Source organism: Vipera ursinii (assembly GCF_947247035.1).
Source record: "Vipera ursinii genome assembly, chromosome: 2".
NCBI classification, from domain to species: domain Eukaryota; kingdom Metazoa; phylum Chordata; class Lepidosauria; order Squamata; family Viperidae; genus Vipera; species Vipera ursinii.
This window is the reverse complement of record NC_139513.1, coordinates 184,737,064-184,754,513: the sequence shown is the minus strand read 5'-3', so window position 1 is coordinate 184,754,513 and position 17,450 is coordinate 184,737,064. Positions and strand designations below refer to the sequence as shown.

Below are 17,450 nucleotides of genomic sequence, written 5' to 3'. Positions count from 1 at the left end.
AAGTGAGGGTAGGTCTGGTTGGTGGGCCAGCGTCCTCCTGGGTAGGGGACATAACCTGGGTAACAGGCTCCTGGGTAGCCCAGTTGGACTTTTCTCTTGGTGGCTGCTGTGCGGGTTTCTTCCTCATTGTTGGATCTGGTCTACTCTGCTGTTGCGGGTAAGGAACTGGGCAGTTCACTGCTCGATGTCCCTGCTGTCCAAATTGAAAGCACTTGTTTGGCGGACCTGGAGGGCTTTTCCCAAACCAATCGGATCGACCATAATCTTTCCACAATTAGCAGAACTTCCATTCTTCTGTGTTGCCTCTATGGGGCAACTTCAGGTCCATTTAGTGTGCCCTGGCAGGCAGAAATCAACTGTAGGGAGCAGAGCCCTGTGATCCCTTGGCTGTTGTGCTACTGTGTAAACCAGAAGTCTCTGGGTCCATTTGGTTTTTCACTGCAGTTTACTGAAACCTGAAATGTCTTCACCCCTTAGGCCAGTCTTTCCCCCTGTCCCTGAACCTTTAATGATAGATGGGGAACAACATTTTGAGATCAGAGAGATTTTGGACTTTTGCATGCATAGGGGAAATCTCCCATATTTAGTGGTATGGAAAGACTCCCCTACTGCCCAAAATGAGTGGGTAGATCATCAGCATTTTAGAGACCCTAGATTAGTGAAATGTTTTCCTAATCAATAGGTTGATAAACCTAAATTATTTCTTTAATATTCTCTTTTCTCTTCCAGTTGTTATGTTATGTTCTGCAGTTATAATCCCTTTATTTTGGGGTGGCAGTATGTCAGGTCCCCTTTTGGGTGCCCTGCCATTCTGTTGGAGGGGAAGGGGAAGGCTCTGGGGAGCATTATTTGCATGCTTTTGCTTTTGCTGTAACTATTATGGAATTAGGGATGGGGGTTGTCTTCAGAGACAAGATGGACCCCTCCAAGGTTGCTGTGCCTTCCAGGTGTCCCGTTATCAAGTCTATACCTCAGCACTCTCAAAACAACCTTGCACCACTGTATTGGCAGCTGGTGAACTGGTCAGGGTGGCTGGGATTTGGAATGGGAAGAATTGTTTTGTGCTTTGTGTGGGACAGTTATATTCCATCTGTCTACTGCAACCACTGTCAGTAAAAGTTCTTTTGATTAACCTTATGGGATTAAGAATCATGCTTTCCTGAGAGGGTCAGCTAGGGCAGATCCTTATACATGGAGATTAGACTAGCCCCAATTGTCAGAACCCAGTCCTATTTCATTTCTATCTATCCCCTCTGGCCCCAAAACAAATCTCACTTTTCCCTGGGTTCTGCCATACTCTCAAGGGGGAGACAGATGTGCTCATGGGTTTATTGCCTCTGCTTCCTCTATCCACTACAATGTAACCTTTTGCTTTTGTTTATTGCCTCTGTATTCTCTCTCCACTATAATGTAACAATTTCCTTCCTGTGTTATCTCTTTCTCTGAACTTTATCTCCGTAAAGTGTCACCAAGAACAAGGGAGGAAATAAGGAATGTAACCTCCATGCCTAGTTTATTTCTACGCTCTCAGAGGAAGGTGTGAAGAAGCCACCGACCATCGCTGTGTGAACTGGAGACAACCTAACACCTGGGGATTGGCCATCCCATACCAACTGGGTGGACTATGGGGTGGGGTCTTGCTTGGGGATACCTTAATCTATCGTTCTGTGTGGGAAATCTCAGATCCTGTCTATTATGCCTGCTATCAAGTATTCTTAATAAAAGTTCCTATTGGAAGGAATCACTTCCAAGAATTCTGCTTTCTTAAGATGTGGGCTTGAAGTGGATCCTGACATTAGACAGGATCTGCAGTAATAGTCAACCTGGAAGGAAGACCCTTACTGGGGGCATTTCCAAAATCTACAATGTTAGACAATGGGGCAGGGAAGGAAGAACCCACTGCGAAGGGGGAGCCCTCCCTCCAGCCGGGACCCTGCCAACTGTCGGGATCCGAGATGTCCTACTCCTCAGAAGAAGAAGGGGTGGAAACGCACAGCCACAAATCTCGGTAGTTGATGGGCGTTGGAAATAAAGATGAGTGGGAGAAGAGATTGAGAAAGGTGACCCTGAGACAAGGCAGCCACCAATCTGGATGGAAGCAAGAAATGGAGAAATCCCTTCACCTTAGCAAAGAGGAAGGAGATTGCGCACAGCACTTGAATTGGATCCTAGAGAAAGCTGATGAAAAGAACCCTCAGCTCTCTTGGGGATGAGAAACCTGAACTCCGTGGCCACACCAATACATTGGGCTGCAGCCAGAGAGACACTGAGGAGGAATCAGAAGCTGAACTCCCAGGGATGTCCACTGAGACTCCCGAGACAGCAGTTACCACTTGGGCAGCCCCCATTCTCCGCCAAGCTGCAGCTGCTGATCAGGATGGGAGACAACACCATTGGCAGTGATGGTACTGATCCATCCAAAGATTCCTGCCACTGGATCCAAAATTCAGCGGAGAGTCACAGCACTTGGTGTTCTTCCTAACCCAAGTGCTCAGCTACATGAAAGAATACAGATGAGACATCTCCAATGACAAAGCCTGTATCCGTGCCATGCAGTCCGCTCTGGACAGGGCAGCCACAGACTGGACGGTGAAACTGCACAATTCCAATGCCTCAGAGCTCCACAATTTCAACCATTTCATGTCCTCACTGAGAAAGCAATTTGAGGACCCCCCTGGCTGACCGAAAAGCCCGCGAGAAGATCAGAACAGTGAGGCAAGGCAGATGTCCGGTAGCCAAATGTACACAAGAATTCCAGGCCAACAAGCTGAACTGGCCGGAAGACATCCTCCTTAGCCATTTCAAAGATGGCCTAAACTACAACCTGTATAATCCTTGCCTGCCCCTAGGGGACACACGCTGACTAGATGAATGGTACGTCCTGGCGGAGGAAGCAGAGATTGACCTACTGAAGAGGCACCACCGAGGAAAACCATGCGGCTGCTCGCCCCCTGAGCCATTGGGTGAACCAGCAAGAAGTTGAACCAGCAAGAAGTCAACACGCTGTTTCAAATGCAGGAGAGAGGGGCATTGCACCATAGAGTGCTGCTCAAAAGTCCTTCAATGCAACCCAGATTGATCACTGGCCAGAAAGTCAGGGAAGTCCCCAACCAAGCCACGAGAACCTGCCACGAAGGCAACAGAGGCTGTAGAGCTCAAATTCCCCAAAGGGGATCATGTGAACACAACACCCCAAGGAGCCCTACCAAGCCCAGGAGTGGAGAAAGCGTTGGTGGGAGAGGAAAAGGGGTTGCCCGAAATACTGGAGGAATACAAACAACTTGCTGAAGTTTTCAGTGAGGAACGGACAAATGAGCTCCCTTCTCATTGACCCACGGACTGTGCCATAGAAGTCAAACCCAGGGCAAAACTCCAAATTGTACTCCATGAGCCCTAAAGAGAAGAAGGAGATGGAAACCTCAGTGAAACCCAGCCAGCCACTGAAATGGACAATGGAATGCCAAGTGGTGTTCGAGAGGTTTAAGAGACTCTTTTCCGCCAAACGCATACTGAGGCACCCAGACCTGGATAAACCTTTGATAATACAGGCAGACGCAATCGCTGTGGCAGTGAAGGGGCACTGCAACCATGCATGTACACATCCTCACTGAAATGGAACAATACATTTTAAGCATAAACTCCTTCCCTCCCCTTCCCCCAAGTCCCCCTCCCTCCCCCTCCCCCCAAACTTCCCCTCCCTCCCCCTCCCCCCGACTTCCCAGAGCTGAATAAAGGGTATTGCCTCTAACAAACTTGAGCTAAAATATGCTAACCATCTATAAATACACTTTAAATCCTATCACACTTTAACACCACTTAAACATAACTAAATAATAATACATCTTATAATTCTAATACTCATTCATATGCTAAATGAAATTTTTTTAGTCCCATATTTATTCTGAATATAATCAATCCATCTTCTCCATTCTGAAATATATCTCTGTGTTGTGATTCAGGGTCAGCCTGTGGGTTCGGCAGTTGGGTCGGACGATTCAGAGGAGGAAGAGGGGGGTGTTGGAGAGCTTGCTGAGGATAGCCTTGAGGCTCCGCAGAGCCCTCAGCCAGGCCCCTCCTTGGTGGAGCAGTGGGCTAATGCCTCCTTAAGTAACACCAGCTGCCTGCAATTAGTGCAGGTTCGCATCCCACCAGGCTCAAGGTTGACTCAGCCTTCCATCCTTCCGAGGTAGGTAAAATGAGGACCCAGATTGTTGGGGGCAATTAAGCTGACTTTGTAATAATGCCGCTTGGGGGGTGTATGAAAGCCCTAATAAGCAGGCATATACATAGAATGAAGGCTACTGCTAAGCTTGTAAGCCGCCCTGAGTCTTCGGAGAAGGGCGGGATATAAATGGAATTAAAATTAAATAAATAAATAAATCTGGTTACGGCGCAGACCCAGCTGTATGAGCCTGACAGTGTGGATGAAGATGACCCACAGCTGGCCCTGTTCAAGGATGCCCAACGCAGGAGGCAGTCAAGCAGGAGTAAACAGAGGAAGGCAATGGGGCACCTCGGAAGGAGGCAGAGAGAAGCCACGCCTTGAACTGTTTAAAAGGGGAATGTGTGGGAGGGCTAGTTTGCTGAAGGCAACCGTTTGAATAGCTCCTGTTTCATGGTTCGTGTTTTGTTTTGCTCTGTTTGCTCTGTTTTGTGTCCATAAATTTGGCAGGCTTAGTTCCAGCCTCTTGCCTTCTTGTAAAGGGGTTGTCCCTGCCTTTTCTGCAGGGCCGGTAGTAGGCTGGTACAGAACACTGTTGCGATTGTTCTTTCAAATATGCTGAAATTTTTGCCATTTCTTCCAAGTTTGAAACTTTTAAAGTCCATTCTTCTACAGTAGGCAATTCCTCCTTCTTCCAGTATTGAGACACCAAAAGTCTTGCTGCTGTTATTAAATTCAACATCAATTTAGTTTCTATAACAGTACAATCTGTAATGATACCCAGCAGAAATAACTGTGGAGAAAACCTTATCTTTTTCTTAAATATCTTCTGCATATTCCACCAAATTTTAATCCAAAAAGCTTTAACTTTTTTACAAGTCCACCATATATGGTAGTACGTTGCATCCTCACAACCACACCTCCAACATTTAGGCTGATAATTTGGATACATACATGCTGTTTTTTTAGGATCTAAATGCCATCTATAAAACATTTTATAAAAATTCTCTCTTAAATTTTGTGCCTGAGTAAATGTTACATTCCTGACCCAAGTTTTCCCCCAGGTATCCATCGTTATTGGCTCTTGAATATTCTTGGCCCATTTTATCATACAATCTTTAACAAGTTCTGTTTCTGAATCTATTTCTATCAATGCATTATCCTTCTTATATGCACTTGACTTTGTTCTCTAATTTGTTTTACCAAATTTTCATCTGTTGTCAAAATGCCAATTTTCTGAACTTCTTTCCATCTAGCTTGTATCTGGCCATACTGAAACCAGGTTTGTACCATTTTTCCTTCTTTTAAAATATTAAATGGCTTTAATTGCCATACATTCCTTTCCAGTCTAAAAATATCTTTAAATGTAATCACATCATGTTTAAATCCCAAACTTATATTTTCTATCGCATGTTTAGGTATTGCCCAAATTGGTATTTTATAATTTAACTTGTATCGATACTTTTTTCCAAACTTGCAACAGGGCATACCTTAATATATGTGTCTTAAAAACATTATCCACCTTTTTATCATACAATAGATATGCATGCCAGCCATATAATAAATCACATCCCTCAATATTCAATAATCTTCCTTCTGTTAAATTAAACCAATTACTCATTGACGATAAAGCCGCAGCCTCATAATATAATTTAAAGTTGGGCATTTTAAGACCACCTCTTTCATGTATATCTTCCATTATCTTAAGTTTTACTCTCTGTCTTTTCCCTGCCCAAATAAATTTATTAATACCTTTCTGCCATTCCTCCAAATTTGAATCTTTTTTAAATATAGGTATCATTTGAAACAAAAATAAAAATTTTGGTAAAACATTCATTTTCACTGCTGCAATTCTTCCCAATAAACACAATTGTAATTTTCTCCAACTATCTAACTCTTTTTGCATTTTTAACCATAACAATTCATAATTATTTTTATATAATTTCACACTTGAGTCTGAAACATATACCCCCAAATATTTAATCTTTTTAACTATTTCAAATCCTGTTAATTTTTCTAGAACTACCTTTTGTTCTGTAGTCATATTTTTAGACAATATTTTAGTTTTTTGCCTGTTTACCTTAAATCCAGAAACTTGTCAATATTGCAGAATTATTTCCATTAAATCTATAACCGATTGAGTCGGTTGACTTAATGTAATAACCAAGTCATCTGCAAACGCTCTCAATCTATAATCTTGATCTCTAACTCCCTTTATTTTATTTGAGTCATGTATCTTAATCAATAATATTTCCAATATTAAAACAAACAGTAATGGTGACAACGGACATCCCTGTCTTGTACCCTTTTCAATTTTGCAAGCTTCTGTTAAACTACCATTAATTATTATTTGAGCTGTTTGTTTCTGATATATTGCCCTGATAGGTTGTAAAAACGTATTGCCAAACTCCATCTTCTCTAAAACTTTAAATAAAAATTGCCAATTCAATTGATCAAACGCCTTTTCAGCATCCAAAAAAATCAGCGCTGCAGGGACTTGATTATTTCTTTCCAAATATTCTAATAAGTTTACAATATGTCTCACATTATTTTTCATTTGTCTACCATTAAATAAATCCTGTTTGATCACTATAAATCATTTGCTGCACGACCTTCATTAATCTATTTGCTAAGATCTTTGCAAATATCTTATAATCAGTATTTAAAAGCGATATAGGTCTGTAATTTTTAGATTGGGTAAGATCTTGATCTTCCTTTCGAATCAACCTTATAAATGCTGTTTTCCACGATGGAGGCACTTCTCCTCCAGATTGAATTGTTCTAAATAATTCTTTTAAAGGTTCCACCAACTCTAATTGTAAGTTTTTATAATATATGGCTGTCAAACCATCTGTTCCAGGTGCCTTACCCACTTTTAGTTGTTTAATTGCTAAAATAATTTCTTCAGCAGTTATCAGTTGATTCATCCCTTCCCTTTGCTCTTGTGTAAGTATAGTATATTGTGTATATTGTGTAAATACCTATCTATATCTAAACCTTGAGTTATATCCCTAGCATATAATTTGGAATAAAATTCAACAAAAGCCTTTTTAATAAGATTTTGCTGAAACACCTCATTACCCTTATATTCTATCTTAACTATATTACGTGATTTTTGTTTTTTCCTTAACAAATAAGCTAACCATCTACCTGGCTTATTAGCATTGTAAAAAGTATTATGTTTGACATATCATAAATTAGTTGCCACTTGATCTGCTATCAACATATCAAACTGCCCTCTTAACAAATTAATTGCTTCTTTCAGCCTCTTATTGGATGAGTTCAAAATAAAAGCCTTCTCTTTCATGTTTATTTCTTCCTCTAATTCTTTACGCTTATATTCCAATCTACGTCTATATTTATTATTCAAATATATGAACACTCCTCTCATATAAGCTTTACTTGCATCCCAAACCATTTCAATGGGTGTACCCTTATGCATTTTTATAATAAAAAATTCTTTCATTCGTTTTTTACATTCTTCCACATTTTCTTCATATCTAAACAAATTTTCATTTAACCTCCAAGATCTCCTATCTCCCTTCCCCTTGTCCAATTCCATCCATACTGGACTTTGATCTGATAAAGTTCTTGGACATATCTTAATCTTTTTAACCCTAGGAAAAAAATATCATTAGTAGTTAATACAAAGTCGATCCTGGAAAAAGATTGATGTCTATCAGAAAAAAAAGTAAAATCCCTTCCTTCCACGTTTCATTCTCTCCAGACATCTCTCAGTTCCAAATCATCTTTCATATCAAAAAAGGATTTAGGCAATCTAGCATGATTTGGAGTACTTTTAAAAGGTCCTTTTTTATCTTTCTGTGAGTCCAGCACTCCATTCCAGTCTCCCATTAAAATACACGATTTATCATCCCATTGAATTATTTTATTATGTAGAAGTTTGTAAAATTCTCCTTGTTGTTGATTAGGTGCATATAATCCAATTAAAAGTATTTTCTTCCCTTCTATTAAAAGTTCAATTATAATATATCTTCCTTCTTTATCTGCTTCAATTAGGTTAGCTGTTAAAGTCTTCTTCACATAAATAACTGTACCATTTTTCTTTTCTGTAGCAGATGCAATAAACTGTATACCCAATCTAGAGTTTATCAAATATTTTGATCAGATAAATGGATATGCATTTCCTGCAAACATATAACATCATTTTTAAATTGTTTCAAATACTGAAATATTTTCTTTCTCTTTTGCGGTGAATTTAAATCATTAACATTCCATGTTAGAAACTTTGTCGCCATCTTTTGCGACTTGAAGCTTTCGGAGCGTATCTTGCAGATCCACAAGCATCTGCCTCTTTGGTCTTGCTCCTCCCACTGTTTCACTATTAGATTCTTGAGTTGTAATTGTACGATACTGTTTCTGTTGCTATTGTTGTTGTTCCTTTCATCTGGTTGCAGCCCGTGTCACTCTTTGAGCCTTTGATTCTTGTAATGGGACCAAGGGCTGTGCAATTTCCAGAGTTTGCTGTGCTTCTTTTGGAATCAGTGAGGTGATTTCTTCCAATTGTATCTGTCATGCTCCTTCTTCCTTTCCTCTTTTAAATTCTGGGGATGGCGGTGAGTCTGCTTTCAGTATATTACAATAAAAATCTTGTGCCTTCAGAACTGTATTAAGACGATATCTTGTATCAGCATAATTCACCACTATCCCAGCTGGTATCTCTCATCTAAACTGGATCTGTCGTTTTTTTAATTCATCTGTCAGGAAAACAAATTCTTTCCTTTTTCTTAAAATTCTTGGTGGAATTTCTTTCAAAATTAAGACCTCTTGATCAGCCACTGTAAATCTGTTATTATAAAAGGCTTGAATAATCGCATTTCTGATTATTCTCTTTGTGAAATAAACAACCACATCTCTTGGTAATTTTCTTTGCCTAGCAATCCAGGAGTTGACACAAAATATTATATCTATTTCCAATATAAAATCTTCAACTCTCCAACCCAAAATAGGTGCCATAGCTTTTGCCAATATCTCTTCCAAATTTTCTTGTGGATTTTCTTTCAAACCTCTTATCCTCAAAGCAAACTCCATGTCTCTATATTGTATCATTACCACCTCATCATCAATTTTATCCATTTTATTCTCAGCTTCACACATTTTAGCCTCCAATATCAAATTATTTTGCTTAACTTCTTCCACATGTTCACCCAGACTCTCAATACAAACTGTCAGTCCCTGAAATGCCATCAAAATATCCTCTCATTTTTTCTTATTAATGAGCTTTGCCATTTGCTCAGATATTTACTCAGATTGAAGTTTTAAAGCATCTTTTAAATCTTTTAGTGTTAACGTGGGTGTAGGTGCTGCAGGGGGTGGCATCAATGTCTGAAGTCCAGATTGTTGAACTGGTGATGCCCCCGCACTTTTAGAAACGGTAAATCTAGATGGTTTGGAAGCCATTTTAACACCCAATTAAATTTCATTTCTCACGTTCACTTTTCTGCCCAAATTGCAACTTTGTTGCTTCACTGTTAAATATCCAAATCTTTTAAATCACTTTTAAGCCAACTTCAAATGTTTTTAACAGAATCTTTTACAACTTTAAAAATCCACTTTCTGTCTTCCTCCTTGATCTTTTATTTTATTTTCCTTATTCTTTTGTTCTTCCTGCTTTCTCCAAAAAATTTATTCCAGCACCATCTTCCTCCCCTTCTTTTAAGTTAAAACGGAGTTAAAGATCATATACTTGCTGGTTCAATATTCTCCTGCTCAGCTCTGCCTGCGTCCAAGTAATCCAGAGTACACTATTGAGTGCAGGGATGGTTGCAGTGTCCTGCTCTGTTTTAAAACCTTAAAACAGAAGAGTCCCCAAGTCCAGAGTTAATTCAGGCTCCGAGGGAGCTCTCACCCTTCGACCCCCCAGATTAATAATTCCGGGGGGGGGGTCTAGGGGAGCTCTACCTCTACCTGAATGCTCACCCTCCCCTCTTCTCCCAAGGGGAGGATTCCCAAACCGCAAAACAGCTGATTGTCGCTGTTTTCGCAATTCAAACGGAACAACGGGGCTGACGGTCAGAAATGACTGCCATCGACGGAGCCTTGCCACCCGGAAGTCCGCACTTTCACTAATTCTGTTTTACGCTCAAACACTTGCTGGACTGACAGAACGAGTAGGTCCACAAATATCATGTCAGAGCACCCAAACTGCTAAAGAGGTTTCATACAGAATATCACAACAAACCAGACTAACCTCTATACCTGTTTTGTTTTCTCTACAGGTGGATCTTTCCTATTTTTAAGGGGGGCAGGATGTCACAACTCAGTCCTATGTCATTTCTATCTATCTCCTCTGACTCAAAATCAAATCTCACCTTTCCCTGGGTTCTGTCATACTCCCAAGGGCAAGGGTTTATTGCCTCTGCTTCCTCTATCTCTACAATGTAACCTTTTGCTTTTGTTTATTGCCTCTGTGTCCTTTATCTGCTATAATGTAACAATTTGCTTCCTGCGTTACCTCTGTCTCTGAACTTTATCTCCCTAAACTGTCAGCTAGAACAAGGGAGGAAATAAGGAATGTCACCTCAGTGCCTGGTTTATTTCTATGCTCTCAGAGAATAGTTTGAAGATGCCGCCGACCATCGCTGTCTGAACTGGAGATGGGCCGATGTTATCTCCCCTTTTCTCATGATGGACCTAACACCTGGGGATTGGCTGTCCCAGACTGGCTGGGCAGACTATGGGGTGGGGTCTTGCTTGGGGATACCTTAATCTATCGTTCTGCGTGGGAAATCTCAGATCCTATATATTATGCCTGCTATCAACTACTCTTAATAAAAGTTCCTGTTGGAAGAAATCGCTTCCAAGAGTTCTGCTTTCTTAAGATGTGGGATTGAAGTGGGTCCTGACAGCCATTTTGATACTTTTTCACAAGTCCCTGAAGACCTGGTTTTGCCAGTGGACAAGGGAAGCCAGAGGTGGATGGAACCCATCATGTAGCTTATTTGATTGATTGTTGTCATGAAAGGGACGGGGGCTTATTATTTTTACTCTTTTTACTGTTGTATATTGGGTTTTTATTTTTTGTAAGCCGCCTGGTGAAAGTGAATAGGTGGACATATAAATTCTCTAAATAAAATAAAATAAAAGCACAACACTGAAAGGGCAAGCCATTTGTAAATAAGCAAGAGTGCAAACCCCACTCCCTTCTAGCACTGATGATGAAACATCTTCAACCAAGGTCAGAGAACTCCAAGGACTCCATTGTTACCTGTTTGTAAAAAGGCATATTTAAACATGATAGTAAACATCCAGTGACCTCTTTTCAAGGCTACAAAATTATAACCATTTTGTGCATTAGTGAAATGGCCAACATACTAGTCTGCTTGGTGCATGAATCAGTATGAGGTTTGTAGATGCCTTTAAAAAAAATCCTCTAATTGAGAATGGTTGTCATGCTCCAGAATCCATTGGTTCTGCTTGCTGCCTTTGAAAGCTATGTCAGAGTAATGATTCACCAGCTTAACTGCTGATGCAGTGTAGTTGTAATTGAGCATAAGTAACTTTTCCAATTCAGCACTGACTTGCCTTTCACAGAACAGGTATTACATGCCCCAAAGGAAATTGTTAACTATAAACCTGATTAAAATGTGAATGATTATTGAGAAATATTTGGATTTCTTCAATAATGGGATATAGTACATACATTTCCAGCTCAATACATGCACATATACAAACAACAAAGGACAGGAAATTTAACTGCAATCAAGGTGGTTATACCCGTGGAAAACAGCAGGTTGTTACACGATTCTGATTAAGCAGCTTGAGGGAAAATAATTTCTTTGAAAAAGAAAAAAAAACTATATTAGTCATGTGAGGCCAGTTGCTGAAATGGCAGCAGTTTATTACAGATTAACATTTTAGTATTTCATTGGACATTGGCAGCATGGGTGACTAAGTAGATCTCATGAGAGTAGTTTCTGAAAAATATAAAAGCCTGTGCTTGAAAGGGAATTTCTCTGGCAAAAAGAATAAGGAAGAAGAAAGAGGCACTACTCTGCAACCTTCATCCTAAATTAGATCTCTGTCTTCAAAGAGGAGGCAGGGGCAAAAAAAAGCCAAATAACCCTATTAGAAATAAGCAGGAACATTTTGCATTGAAGGACAATGTGATTTGGCTTCCTCTTCAACTTTGTGGGTCTTCCCATTCAGCTTCTGAGGTAACTATGAACAGACACCATGAAAGCATGTGCATTTTGGGAATGTCTATAATGTCTATAAATAAGAAATACTGCATTACTTTCTAAAACATATGGACTGAAAAAGCAAAGCACTGTGTCTCAAGCCTATTTCATTGTTTATTTGCTTGGTCTACAGACTCTGCATGATGAACCTAAGTTAAATAGGCAACACCACTTTTGGTAAGGAAAAGAAAAACCACATTGTATGATGGGCAAATGTACCCAAGTGGCAACCATCTCTGCTTTGACATGTTTGGCTCAGGTAAGCCATGTTAGATCATTACATAAAGTAACAAGAAATAAAAAGAGATGGAAAACCAAAAGGAAATGAATTCTGATTTAGGAAGTAGATTTGTAAGAATAAAATGTAGAAAACCTTTCTTGTTCATGCCGAACAGCAACAGAAAAAGAGACTCAAATATCTGATTATATGAGGATAAGAAAACAATTGTGAATATTATACCAGTTCAAGAAAAGGGTAACTTTAACATTGTGAGGGTGGAAAAAAAGAACAGCTTGCCTCCTGAGTTGGGGGTGCTGCTGGTCTTCAGGAAAAGACTGGAGAACTATTTATCCAGAATGATAAAGTCTTCTGCCAAGGGCAGGGGCATGGATTAGAAAATATCCAAGGTCCCTTCCAGCCCTATGATTCTATGATTTCTATGAAAGAAAGCAGAATATTTTGCCATTGCTTTTTCTCTTTTAAGATTCCTCAGGTGAAACTGCAAGAGAATTGTACAAACAGTGATCTGTGAGTATATACAGAGTACCATCATTTTCTTATAACTTCAATAAGCTAGCTAAGATATATGGATATAAAATGCTTCAGTTTTTAGATGGAATAGATTTTTGGCAAAAGACTATAAATAATTTTAGCTGCACTCATGTATTTTTTGACAATTCATTGAGAGCGAGAAAACAGAATTATGTCCCTACTTCACCTCCATCAAGTAGCATATTAGGAATGGAGAAATGATTATTATAATTTTATAATAATATTATAAATCTGTAAGGGTGATAACCTTATTTTTCCTACTGAAAAGGCCCTACATATCTCAAGTGGTACAAGGCATAAAGTTGTTCACTGTCTGCAGTTCCTGGATAGATTTGGAGCAGATGTCATGATGAATGGCTTTATTCTCCAAGCAGTAGAGAGAAATGTCTATGGATTACAAAATAAATAAAGAATGGGAAAAAATAGACAGCTCTCAAACACTTCAAAAAGTTGCATTAGTTTGGTATACATCATAACATTGTTAGTGCAATTTTCTCCAAGAAATCAGTGGGAAATTCTTTCCTATTTTCACGCTTTGGAGAAAATTAGAGGGAGATGATTTTGGTTCAGCCTTAGCTAGAACATTGTTTTCACAGAGGTAAAGCAGATATCTGGGTAAGATGCTCATATATACACACACACACATGTATACACACAAACATGCATGCAGACAAACATATCAAGATATTAATCCTAAGTATGAGACCATAGGATCATTAGATTCTTCTCAAGAAGATGTGATTTATATTTTAAATCTGGTTGAAAATACTAAAGGTATCAAGACCTTAGAATAGTCAGAATAGCACAACTTTCCAAACCTGACCTCTTTGAAAGTGTCCATTCATTTTGTATTTTAATAATAATTCATAAACTTGTCATATTTTGAAGGTTTTTTATAGTCCGATACACTGTATTAACCTCCACCTCTTTTGAAACCAGCTAATTGTCCAATGTATTCTGGAAATAGAACTTTTTAATAGGATTTCTTCATAGCACATCTTCCCCCCACCACACACACATTTTCTTATTGATGCTACTAGTTATCAGATTATATCTGGAAATTAAAGGACACATGAGGCAGTGGGGATAGAATTTTAAAATCAAGATAGACATATCATGCATGAGGATGAGCAGCAGAAGTATGGCTTTTAAAATGCAATTGTTGCAGAAGGAGCATATTTCATGTATTATTCTGAATATTTTCCAATACAGAATTACAGAGTTTGAGGGAGTCTAACTTTCTTATCTTTTATGTTGCTCTCATATGCTTTTAGAAGGTTAGAAGGACATATCACTGAGCTGTTGCTGGGGTGTTACTTTGAATTCTGGCAGTCAGCCTACTTTAAGCAGCCTGAATGTTCTGGCCTCCTAAGCATGCATTGTAAACTCTGTAAAAAATAGAAGAGGCACAGCACTCAGGATGGCTGAAGCAGATGTAGACTCAGTACCAGAAGTCAGAGTGAGGCCTCCTAGGAAAATAACAGAAGGATGGGATGGCAAGAATACTTCTCTCCATTTTTGTTGCCTTGGATGGCACTCAGGAGTACATTGAAATTATTGCAGGAGGTATTGCTGTGAGTATAAAGAAAATCACTGGAAAAAGTGCCAGTGCCCAAGTCCTGTGTAATTAGAATAGTATAGAGCTGGAAGGGATCTTAGAGGTCTTCTAGTCCAGCCCCCTGCTCAAGCAGGAGGTCCTATACCATCTCAGTCAGATAATTGTCCAGTCTCCTTTTAAAAACTTCCAGTGATGGAGCGCCCATGATTTTTGGGGGTAAGCTATTCCATTGGTTGATTGTCCTCAACTGTCAGGAAGTTTCTCCTTAATTCCAGGTTACTTCTGTCCTTGATCAGCTTCCAACCATTGTTTCTTATCCTTCCCTTTGGTGCTCTGGTGAGCAACCTGTCCTCCTCTGCCTTGTGGAAGCCCCTCAGATACTGGAATACTGCTATCATGTCTCCCCTATTTCTTCTTTTCTTTAGGCTGGACAAACCCAAGTTCTCCAGCTGTTCTTTCTATGTTTTGGTCTTCAGGCCTTTGATCATCTTAGTTGCTCTTATCTGAATGTTTTCCAGTCTCTCAAGATCTTTTTTTGTGATATGGTGACCAAAATTGGTTGCAGTATTCAAGGTGTGGTCTTACTAGGGCTTTATAAAGTGGTACTAATACCTCATGTGATCTTGATACTATGCCTCTGTTTATACAACCCAAGATTGTATTAGGTTTTTTGGTTGCTGCTGCACACTGCTGGCTCATAGTTAAGTGATCGTCCACTAGGTCCCTCTCACAGTTACTGCCTCCAAGCCAGGCCTTGCCCAATCTGTATGTCAGGACCTACTTCAAGCCCACATCTTAGGAAAGCAGAACTCTTGGAAACAGTTTCTTCCAAGCAGGAACTTTCAGAATAGCAGGCATAATATCCCTCAGGCATTTGAGGGATTCTCTTACAGATTGATATTTTAAAGTGTCCCTAAGAAAACCCCACCCAACAGTTCATCCAGGCAGTTCAGACTGGCCAATCCCCAGGTGGTAGGTCCATCATGGGAAAGGGAAGGTAACATCAATCGGTTCCGTTTGCAGCATGATCGTTCCACAGCTTTCCACACCTCCTTTTGAGGATGGAGAAATATACCAGATCCCGGAGGTTTGTATCTCTTTTCCCCTCCCCCTTTTTCCTAGCTGCCTGGTAAGGGAGAAGAAGTTCAGAGAGATGCATAGTATAGGAGGCAATTTGTTACATTGTAATGGGTAGCAGACAGGAAGGCAAATAAACAAAAGGTTACATTGTGGTTAATAGAGGAAGTAAAAGCAATAAAACCCACATGCATATCCCCTCTCTCCCTTGGGAATATGGCAGAATTCTGGGAAGGTGGGATTTGTTTTTAGATCAGAGGAGATAGTTAGAAATGAGATATAAATGGATTCTGACATCCTGCCCCCCTTTAAAAATAGGAGCGATCCACCTGTAGAGGAAAAAATAGACGTTAGTCTGTCTTGTTGAGATATTCTGGATGAAACTTCTTTAGCAGTGCTCTAATGTGACATTTATTGACCCACTTATTTTCTGAGGAGGGAAGGTGTTTCCATGCTACTAGGTATTGAGTTGTTCCATGATACTTCCTAGAATCTAGGATTTCTTTTATCTCGAAGTGTTGTTCTCCTTCAAGTTTCAAGTTTCAAGTTTTATTTAATTTGTATACCGCCCTTCTCCTTGGTAGGGACTCAGGGCAGTTCACAGGGCATATATAAAAAGACAATACAAAAATTAAAAAAGATTAAACCCATGCCCAGTTAAAAACAGTAATACAAATCTAAAACAACAAATTAAAACCCATAATCCCCCGTCAGGCCAGACCAGCCAATTCAAATAGGTGGGTCTTCAGGCCACGACGGAAAGTTCGGAGGTCTGATGCCGTCCGGAGCTCCACCGGCAGCTGGTTCCATAATGCCGGAGCGCCCACAGAGAAGGCCCTCCCCCTGGGGGCCACCAGTCGGCATTCCCTGACTGGCGGCACCCTGAGGAGGCCCTCTCTGTGGGAACGCACAGGGCGGAGGGGAGTTGATGCCGGCAGCAGGTGGTCCCCGAGGTAACCCGGACCCATGCCATGTAAGGACTTAAAGATCATAACCAAAACCTTGAACCTCACCCGAAAGACAACTGGTAACCAATGCAGCTCGCGGAGCAAAGGTGTAACATGGGAGTACCGGGAAACTCCCAAGACAACTCTCGCGGCCGCATTCTGTACCAGTTGGAGCCTCCGAGTGGTCTTCAAGGGAAGCCCCATGTAGAGAGCATTACAGTAGTCAAGGCGAGAGGTCACGAGCGCATGAGTGACCGTACACAGGGCATCCCGGTTCAGATAGGGCCGCAACTGGCGCACCAGGCGAACCTGGGCGAAAGCCCCCCTAGTCACGGCCACTATATGATCTTCCAGGGTAAGCCGTGAATCTAGGAGGACTCCCAAGTTGCGAGCCCTATCCACGGGGGGTAAGAGCTCACCCCCCATAGAAAGAGATGGAACATTTTGAATGTCCTGGGATGCCGGAATGTACAGCCACTCAGTCTTGTCAGGGTTGAGTTGAAGTCTGTTCCTCCCCATCCAGACCCAAACCGCCTCCAGGCAACGGGACATCACAGCGAGGGCATCACTGGGGTGGTTTGGGGTCGAAAAGAAAAGTTGGGTATCATTGGCATATTGATGATACCCAACTCCAAAACCACGAATGATCTCACCCAGCGGTTTCATGTAGATGTTGAACAGGAGAGGCGAGAGAACCGACCCCTGAGGAACTCCACAAACGAGAGACCTAGGG

General features: G+C 40.6%; 1 protein-coding gene and 1 long non-coding RNA gene across 2 annotated transcripts in view; one reads left to right on the top strand and one right to left on the bottom strand.

Moving 5' to 3' along the window:
• The window catches only part of LOC310635498, an 838,887-nt gene that overhangs the window by 511,801 nt on the left and 309,636 nt on the right, over window positions 1-17,450 (bottom strand). The window contains exon 2 of the long non-coding RNA XR_014491437.1: window positions 5,442-6,540. This is a non-coding gene — a long non-coding RNA (uncharacterized lncRNA). The remainder of the gene's footprint in view (window positions 1-5,441; window positions 6,541-17,450) is intronic.
• The window catches only part of TMEM52B (transmembrane protein 52B), a gene marked incomplete at both ends in the record, with an annotated part of 88,649 nt that continues 83,764 nt past the window's right edge, over window positions 12,566-17,450 (top strand). The window contains 2 exons of the mRNA XM_083354500.1: window positions 12,566-12,622; window positions 13,068-13,111. Of these exons, the coding sequence (XP_083210626.1) occupies window positions 12,566-12,622; window positions 13,068-13,111 (101 nt within the window). The remainder of the gene's footprint in view (window positions 12,623-13,067; window positions 13,112-17,450) is intronic.